General features: G+C 36.6%; 1 protein-coding gene across 3 annotated transcripts in view; it reads left to right on the top strand.

Annotated features, from left to right (window-relative positions):
- arhgap17a (Rho GTPase activating protein 17a) overlaps positions 1 to 9,675 on the top strand; it is a 47,559-nt gene that overhangs the window by 21,426 nt on the left and 16,458 nt on the right. For all 3 annotated transcript variants that reach the window (XM_014019275.1, XM_014019274.1, XM_014019276.1), the window contains exons 3-8: positions 5,392 to 5,496; positions 5,715 to 5,747; positions 6,160 to 6,236; positions 7,889 to 8,000; positions 8,905 to 8,981; positions 9,104 to 9,221. In XM_014019275.1, coding sequence (XP_013874729.1) covers positions 5,392 to 5,496; positions 5,715 to 5,747; positions 6,160 to 6,236; positions 7,889 to 8,000; positions 8,905 to 8,981; positions 9,104 to 9,221 — 522 coding nt within the window. The remainder of the gene's footprint in view (positions 1 to 5,391; positions 5,497 to 5,714; positions 5,748 to 6,159; positions 6,237 to 7,888; positions 8,001 to 8,904; positions 8,982 to 9,103; positions 9,222 to 9,675) is intronic.

A 9,675-nucleotide genomic window follows, 5' to 3' on the forward strand; every position in this document is an offset into this window, starting at 1 on the left:
ACACACACACACACACACACACACACACACACACACACACACACACACACACACACACACACAAGAAAATCATGAGAGATCTCTTGACTGTCATTTTCGAAGTGGAGACTCAGACTGCTTGACCACATCTCCTCTCGCAACACTCCTCCAACCTGCCTGCAGCTTCAGAGTCTAACCTGGGGTCTAAASTTTAACTTTGTATTATTACCTCCACCAACGGAGGAGGTAATGTTTTAGGTTCCGTATGTCTGTCCGTCTGTCGGTCGGTCGGTAAAATTACTCAAAAAAGTATGGACGGATTTTCATGAAATTTTCACCACAAGTGGGTATTGGTCAAAGGAACACACCATTAAATTTTGGTGATGATCCGGAYCACAATCCGGACCCAGGAACAGACAATCAGCTTCAAGGAAGTTGACCGTAGTCTTCCAATCACATCAGATCATTCATAGACAGGTCAACCCCTTCGACTGTAGACATCCAATGAGATTGCCAGAAGCTGTGTAGAAGACCAATCACAAAGGCATGGAAATAAAACTTTAGACCGAATTGTATTTAAATCGAAAAACTTACTGTTTGAAGTTACTTTAATGTAACAACAGATCATTTTCAAAATACCTGCGCGTCCTAACAATTTTGTATTTTTTGTTTACGTTTTTGGAGTTTTTTTCCTCCACCTGTATCACCACCCCCGTTTAGGTCTATTATCCCATAGATAACGCTAAGGTTTTCTTAAACAATTATGTTTATTCTGTTTTTTATGGCTAAATGTTTTTCTTTTTTCTGATGCTGTTCCACTCCTTCTGTTGAATGTAATTTATTACATATTTGGTCATTGTAAAGCACTTGTACACAAACATACATATGATTAAATGTAATAAAACACACACAAAACAAACATACACACACTCATACACAAACATACAGCCTTGGCGGAGGTTTGTGCTCCACGAGTGTTTCTGGTTTAAAATAGATTTTGTTTGGAGCGTTATCTTACAGACACATGCAACTAGTACATGAACTCCTAATTCTCAAAGGAGCAGCACAGACGCAGGAGTGCGCTTTAGTTATTGTAATTAAACAGGATTAACGCTATAATAATATTAAAGATGGATAATTATATGCCTAAGGTTATAACACAGACATGTCTGCTTTTGACTTTAATCTTCCCTTTCTCTGTGAGTCAGTTTCAGGTGTTTATCTTAAATACCAGCTAAATTTAATTCTACAAGGTGTTTTAGCAACAACAAGGTGTTGTGGCTGTTTTGTGCTAAACTTATTTAGAACCATACTGAGAGGTAGCTACTGTTCTAAATGTAATTCAGTAAAATATGAAAAATAAATTGTAATAAACGACTACATGAGATACATGTAAATATAATCCCTTTAAATTAAATAATAATTTTAGAGTAGAAATCAGTGGTCAGGCAATTTGGTTTTAAAAAAATACAGTAAAAATAAATTAATTTATTCTGTGCAAGTAACTTCTTGTGCTGGGATTTAAAAAATGAATATATCAGACATTTCAGTTAAAATCACAAAAATGACACAAAAGTAAATTAGAGAAAAGCTGTTTAAAACCCTCTCTTCCTTCAGAATACCATCAGTCTTGAAAATGTAAATGTTAAGTCTTTATACAACTTACACATTTCATTCGAGAACAATAAACTGTGTACTTTTACTAAGGTCATGTACACAGTATTTAAGAGAAAAACTTTGACCTTTTATGCAGGAAGAAGCTCATGAATGTGTGGTACTGGGTGATGGTGGAGGGCAATGCTTAGGTAACATCTAGGTGTACAATAACTTTAGGCAAAATATTTTTTGCTGCTTTAATCCCAGAGTCTTAAATACCTCTTAAGTACCTCTATTTCAAAATATGTGACAAAGAAGAAGATGAGATCGAGGAAGTTATACTCAAGCAGCCCCTGAAACATTTGTATTTATACAGAACAATATACTTATTAAAGTACATTTTCTTAAGATTTTTTTTGTCATTTTTTGTAAAGAACAACTAAAACTTTTGGCAGACAACCAGATTTTGTTAAAAGGTTGTTTGCTGGACAACCTGAGAAATTTCCTTATGTCCACCCCTGTTTATATCCTGCAAATATATTTTGTTTGCTTTATTAGACAGAGCTGAATTAGTTCTGTTGTTTGTTCTTTCAGGACTTGTCCAGACTTGTTTTATTTAGAAACCAATGGACAAACTCAGTCCTCCTTTTTCCCCCCTCAACTTATTGGGATTCCCTGTCCTGTGACGTGTTCTAGCCAGAAGTTAACCTCATCCCAAAGCATGAAGAAAAACACACCCTGTTGTTTTTTGGCCTTGGTTTTCACACTCCATTGAGATGCTATTCTTTAGCTGTGTCAGGTTGTATCTAAGCCTTTTATTGTTACAATGAAAGGAAGAAGAATCCTGCCATGTTATCCAAACATACATCGACACCGGATCTTTGTCAGAGCACAGACATTGGAATCCTTTGGATGGTATTGTGCCTGGCATCCAGTGGACAAAGTTTGATTAGTGCCCCCTTCCCCCCAGTCTAAAACCCGTGGATGTTTGTGTATGTGCATGTTTGAGTGTCTTTCTGGTAAACTGGTGAACATCCCAGCTGTTTTGGGAATGCCGAGGGCCACTGTAGGTCAGGAATGACGTAAAAAAGTGCAAGACCAGAGTGAGGGAAAGAAAAGGGGATGGGGGTGTAGGGCGGATATCTGCGGTGGAATTCCTGAGTTCCGACTCTTTCTGTTTTTGGAAAACAATTGTCTGGTATTTAGTTGATCCTCCCTCTACATTTGATTTAATCAATCAAAGTTTCCCTTCTGAACCTCAGTGTTGACTTTTATATTTGGAGCATTGTTTGGTTGAAATATTTATAGACTTCCTAGCTTGTCTTTCTTAATGCTAAGTGATGCAAACTTTTATTTCAGTGTTGCAACCTTTAAACCTGTTCTTGGTTTAGTCAGTGTATACTGGCCAGACTTTTAAGTAGGCTTGAAAGTAGCAAAATCACACGTTCTTTATATTCAGTATTGACAGTTAGCCAAATGTTAGCTTGTTGACTGTCCTGGTTATACACCTGGCATGAGAAGGACAGTGTATACTCCTTTTGCAGAGCTTCAGTGACCTCTGTCTTTTTTGCACGAATGGCAAAGACTTCAAGTCAATGACCGTATTATGTCTTGTTAGCCTAAAAGCACAGAGTGGACCTGTGTAGTTGGGATAGAAGACAGGAGAATGTCTGTGCAGTCAAAAAGGCCTTTTATTTAAAAGCCAAAGAACCTCTTTGCTCTTGGTCGCAGCTCAGCGGCTGTTGCTATAAGGACACTTCCGATGAGTCATGTGTTTTTCAGATAACATTCCAGCAATGGTCTGCAGGGACAAAACCTTATCAATCATGGTTAAATTTTGACCGCTGACCTCCATGAGACCACCACAAATCAAACGAGTGCACAGAAGGGAATCACATCAGCCGTAATCTGTGCAGAAACACAGTTTACTATTCTGTTAATGGACTATTTTGTTGTTTATCTTGATTTGGGGAGAAAAATGCAAATTATACATCAAACCATACAGCTTGATCTTGAATTGCTTGTTTTGACTTTAGCAGTGATATCAAGATAGCAGTGAGTGCATATCATAAAGGGAATACACAAAAATCTGCAGGAAAAAATCAGTGGGATTTTGGTGAAACGTGAAAAAAACCTAGCCCTCTTTGAAGCTCTTTAGCTCAGACGTGATCTGTAGAAACAGTGTTTAATCAATCCATCCATCCATCCATCCATCCATCCATCCATCATCAATATATTGTATGGTTTTTATACAAAACATTTTCATAAGTTCTTTGATTTAACATATTTTTCTATTAAATGTTTAATGGATCGTTAATTCACACTAACTTTTTAAGGAGTCTTCAAAAGATTCAAATTTTAAAGAAACCTCATCTCACAACAATTTTTGCTACAAATTTACATAACAATTTATGCATTTACGTTGTCTCACTGCCATAGGACTTGTGGTTTTCTCTCAAATCTCCCCAGCATGCAGCGAATACACAGCTAAGCTTCCACAGATTTGGTTATAGTTCAGCTTAAAACTTGCTCTTCAAAGCTGAAATAAAGTGTCTTTTTATCTGGTTATTTTTCCTACATGAAACACTGTAGAGCCATAAAAAACCCTCAGATGTGTGACCATCACTCTTCTGCCATTTAGTTAAAAAAACTTTAAGAGCTGACTTCTAGGCTTACTTTCCAGACTGTGTTTCTGTCTGCCTTTTATTAAGTTGTCAGTCTGGGAGAGACAGACACAGCTGTGTGGTTACCAGTGTTGTATAAAGTACCACAAAGTGATACTTGAGTAAAGGTACAAGTATCTTACCAAAAAAGTTACTTTGGTAAAAGTTAAAGTCTTCTTTAGGAATGAGTAAAAGTCTTAAAATATCTGATATTTTTTGTACTTAAGTATTAAAAGTAAAAGTACTGATTTAAAATGAGCAGTTAGATTTTACGTAATGACATTTATTAGGAGGTGACCTCCCCCAAAAAAATGCAGAAATGACTATATTGTATTAAAATAATGAATTTCTGTTAAATTTAGGATGCACTAGCTGTTTCAGTTTATCAAGGCTGCCCAAACCTTTTCCCCAAAATAAAAATCTATCTGAGGGCTGCGGCCAAATGCAATAATATAATTCATGAAATACAAATACTTCTTAAGTACAGTCCTTTTATTTTAATGATTATGTCCTTCTGGAGTGTGACATGATTTGTTTGTGTACAAACTAATACGGTATAAGAGTTTTATTTATTTATACTTCTCATTCAACCACATCTCATTCACTCTATCTAGGAGGCACAATTTAAATGAATAGTATTTATTTTTTACAAGAACAAGCTGGCATGAAAACAAGCAAAAATGAAATAAAATTAACCTCTTTCTACTTCTAGAAAGGAGTAGAAAGTACAGATAATTGTGTGAAAGTGTAAGAAGTAGAAGTAAAAAGTAGGCTGAACAATAAATACTCAAAAAAAGTACAGATACCCAAAAATTCTACTTAAGTACAGTAACAAGTGTTTGTACTTAGTTGCTTTACAACTCTGGTGGTTACCATTGTGACCATTATGAGCCACTGGCAGCAACTGATGCGTTCTTGTAACGTTGGTTCTCCTTACCCTCATACCGTGTCATATGGTTTATACAACAAAGTAATGTTGAATGTTTGGACAGCAGCTGCTTTGATGCAATATTTCATCTGAAATTTCTAGTTTTTTTTTTTGTTCTTGCAGTAGAACATACACCACAGTGCTTTTTTCTTTACATTTTTATAGAATTACATTAAACTTTTTTGTATCTCCACAGTAAATATGGTGTTTTTGTCCTGTGTACAGATTGAGCGGCGCATGGAGCTGGTGCGTGTGGTGTCCCACAACACACACAAAAAGATGGTGTCATGTCTACAGGGGCACATTGGTGCAGATGCAGAGAAGAGACATGTAAGTAATCTTACAGTAAATTATTTCTTTGGTTAAAACCAGCTAATTGAATTAGTTAATTCTAATTTTGAGTAAATTATGGATCCTTTCTCGTATTGTAGTTGTTAGTACGGATAACTGTGACGAATGACTTAAGTTTGTATAGTAATCAGAACATTCCATGATGACTCTTTTTGTCATTTTTTTTCAACCCTTTATCGCCCTACAATGTGCTACAGTCCGTTCCACGCCTCTATACAGGAAATGGTCAGGTAAAAACTCTCAGCTTGTCTTTGTCCTCAGAGAAAGTCACTCTATTTTCCATTTCAGCATCTCTTTACCATGCATGACACTTTTTTTTTTACCTTGTGGGTTTTTCTGGACCAAAACAGGACGTTCGGCACACAGTGGTGTTTTTACACAAACATAAACTCTTAAAGTGATTTCCAACCTCGGTGTTTGATGGATGTTTTACTTCTTCAATCCCATTTACCATCTGTATTTTCCTCCTTTGCTCCAAAGGTTCTCTTCCTCTTTCTGACTAAATTTATTGACCTGTTCAATGGAAACCTCTTGATGAATTTTCCATTGGCTTCATCATAAAATGTTAAAACTTCTGTTCTCTGCAGCTTTTGTGTGTATAAATAAGTCTAATCTCCATTTCTATCTGTTCCTCCTTCACAGAAAAAGCTTCCTCTCACTTCACTGTCCCAGGCAATGGTGGAGGGTGGAAACCAGCTGGGAGAGGACTCCTTGATAGGGTGAGTGTTTGATTGATGGACACACCAGACATCCAATCACACCATCCTGACAACAGTTGCTATATAGAGCAAGAAGCACCCTGGAGGGTGAAATATGAGGCCGTACACTCAGAACAAAAAAGCTGCGCAGTTTTTTTCCTGTTAGGGACTTTTAGCAGTTCCCCTCATCAGGGGGAGAGAAAAACAGAAGTTTAGGATCCAGAAAGTGAATATCTCCGGTTCTTGACTGCAGGCGTTTGCTTGTCTGGAAAGAAACAGCAGTTACTCTGGTTGTTCATGTTTTTCATTCATGTAAGGCCAAAGCGAATGATAATGTTTTTGTCTGTGTTTGTTAAAAAAAGTATCTCATGGAGTACTGAGCAGAAACTTTCGGAAAGTAACCGTTGCATGCACATCTAGAACTGATTAACTTAGCTGTGGAAGCTATCTTTAACCCAGTTCAAGATATCTTCCACAGCCAATCAAATGTTACCTCAGTGAATCTGACAGAAATGGAGTTAAAGTTTATTGTGAGAGTAGCTGAGAGTCATACCCATCATATACTCCAAGTGTTAACTGATCATGTGAGATATGTTGTTTTCAGGGTTTAACCAAATTCAGTATAACAGCGTCATAAGACGATCTCAGTCTAAAACTCTTAATTGAAAGGCGATGGGGAAGAAATCCTTTCAAGAATGCTAGGTCTTTAATTGAACATGCTGTTACCTGGTTTACAAATTGATGATTGAATTTCTGCAAAACATGTGACCACACTATAGGATAAATCTTGTGCCAGCAGGAATTGAATTTGAATTTCTGAATTTGAAATTGAATGCATTGGTTTGAAACTGAATTTAAAGTTTAGAAATAGAATTAATTTGCTTTGAAACTGTATTTTTGGTCTATTAAAAATTCAGTTTGTCTACCTTCACTTTCACTTCTGCAGGTTCTGCTATGAGCTCCTTCCTGGTCCCAAGCACTGACAGGCGGATCAGTCCTCTCATAACATGGTTCTCAGCTGCAGACAGATCACCTGCTGCTGACTGATCCATGACGAGACGTAAATGTAACGTTATCTATAGGCAAAATTAATCACTGCAATAAAATAACTGTTTTTTGTCACTTACGGTGGATTGCATCAACTCTGTTACATTATAGAAGGAAGCTTCACTGACGTGAAACATAAATCTGTAGATCTGTGTTCGATTACTCTGGCTGGCTTTCTCAAGGACCCGGATGTGCGGCACAAAAATCTGAAATTTAGAACCGAAATGAAATTATTGAACTGAAGGTGAAAGTAGACAAACTGAATTTTTAATAGACCAAAATACAGTTTCGAAGCAAATTAATTCAAATTCTAAACTTTAAATTCGGTTTCAATTTAGTAAAATTCATTTTCAAACCAATGCATGCAATTTCAAATTCAGTAATTCAAATTCAATTCCTGCTGGCACAAGATTTATCCCATACCACACACCCTAACTCCTGACTGTAGATCAAACTGTCACAGAGCTCCTGGGTCTGGTTTACTTTTTCATGACCTTACACTGACCTGATTTTTCTTCCATCTATTGATTTGTCTCAGAGGATGAGCTGATCTTACAGATTGTGTTGCGTTATATATTGCTGAGAAGATGAGTGATTGATCTGTGGTTCTGATGTGACGTCAACAGGAAGATGATGGAAGTTTGTGGAGAGGCTGAGAATCGTCTGGCATCAGAACTGATGCAGCACGAGCTCCAGATAGAGAAAGATGTGCTGGACCCACTTAGCCAGCTTGCAGAGGTCAGACATACTTTGTTAACTTTATAGATTTCATTTTCCAGGTTTGAAATGTCTCAAAATCTCTGTATTGGTATAAATCACAATAGAAAATGATATATTTTGGGTTTATGCTGCCTAGTTTATTAGAACACGAGCTTTGGGGCTAAACCTGCTGGAATCAGTTTTTATGACATAGTTTTCCTCTCAGCCTATTGCAAAAGGTGAGCTAAAAGCTAAAGTAGCAAAAAGCTAGTTAAAAGCTAAAAGAAGAAAAAGATTAGTTAAAAACAAAATGTAGCAAAAAGCTAGCTTAAAGCAAAAGCCTAGCTAGAAACAAAAGGTTGCAAAAGACTACAAATATCTAGCTAAAAATATCAAGAAGCTGGCTAAAAGCTAAGGTAGTAAAATACTGTCTAAAAGCTAAAAGTAGTGAAAAGCTAGCTCAGAGTACAAAAAGGCTAAAAGTAGCAAAAGGCTAACTAAAATAAAAAGATGCAAAAGACTAGCAAGCAGCTAAAATATTTTAAGTCTAGCTTAAAGTAGAAAAAATAGTAGTTAAAAAACAAAAAAATAACATAAGACACAAATAGCACAAGAATTTTGAGCAGATTTCCAAGAGAGCAAAGTTTTTCTTTTGGGGAAAATACTTGTAAGCAAAGTTTATTACTTAGGAAAGCACAAAAGTTACAAAAACCAAAAGTCAGAATACCCGTCTCCTTAATGAGACGTACTTTCTGATGTGTGATTGGCTAAGAAATACACAAAGTATGCACAAATAAAAACACACAGCTAAATAACAAATAGAAAAAAAGTGAATGCTGACACAGCAAGAGCAAAAATCCTACATTTCTGAATCAGCTGTTATCAATTTCAAATTATTACTCATTTCTTTACTTGTTTTGTTTCTTTTGGATGGCTGTTGTAGGTAGAGATTCCCAACATCCTGAAGCAGAGGAAACAACTGGCCAAGTTGGTGCTGGACTATGATTCTGCCAGAGCCAGGTTTGTCTTCAAATAACTTCAACTATTTCACTCTTTTATTTCAGCTGGGCTGATGTTGTTGTACTACTTTTACCAGATTTTGTTAAAGTATTCTTTTCTTTTCTTTTCTTTTCCTTTTCCAGGTGGTTGCAGGCGACCAAATCAATAATCTCAGGAACAAACACTCAAGCACTGACAGCCAAGGCTGACCTGCTCAAAGAGGAGGTGGATGAAGCTATGAACAAAGTAGAGCTCTGCAAGGTAACCAGAATGAAAACAAATGAAACAATTTATTTCTGGAACTGTTACATTTCATTTCATCTTCTGTATCATGTTTATTACAGTTTATGTAAACAATAATCTTTTGCTGGACTAACACAAAGTGCTGTCTCAGCCCTAATAAAACGTTTTTTTTAAATGACATTAGAAGCATCTCACAAGCTTTCTGTAAGTGAATTTTATTGCGTTTTACATCAGCTTCTGGCATCTCATACATTGATAGGAAAAAACAAGGCAGTCTTAATGGCTTTTCTGGTTTCTGTGGTTTGAGTAAAACAAACTGGAACATTAGGCTGGGAAGAAAATCCCCACAGTGACGTGTGGACATTCTTTACACCCTTGGGCCGTCTGAGTCAGTGTGCTGGTGTTTGTGGATGTCTGAAAATGCTCTGTCAGCTGTGTGTGTGTGTGTGTGTGTGTGTGTGTGTGTGTGTGT

Source organism: Austrofundulus limnaeus, unplaced genomic scaffold, assembly GCF_001266775.1.
Source record: "Austrofundulus limnaeus strain Quisiro unplaced genomic scaffold, Austrofundulus_limnaeus-1.0 Scaffold215, whole genome shotgun sequence".
In the NCBI taxonomy this organism is placed as follows: domain Eukaryota; kingdom Metazoa; phylum Chordata; class Actinopteri; order Cyprinodontiformes; family Rivulidae; genus Austrofundulus; species Austrofundulus limnaeus.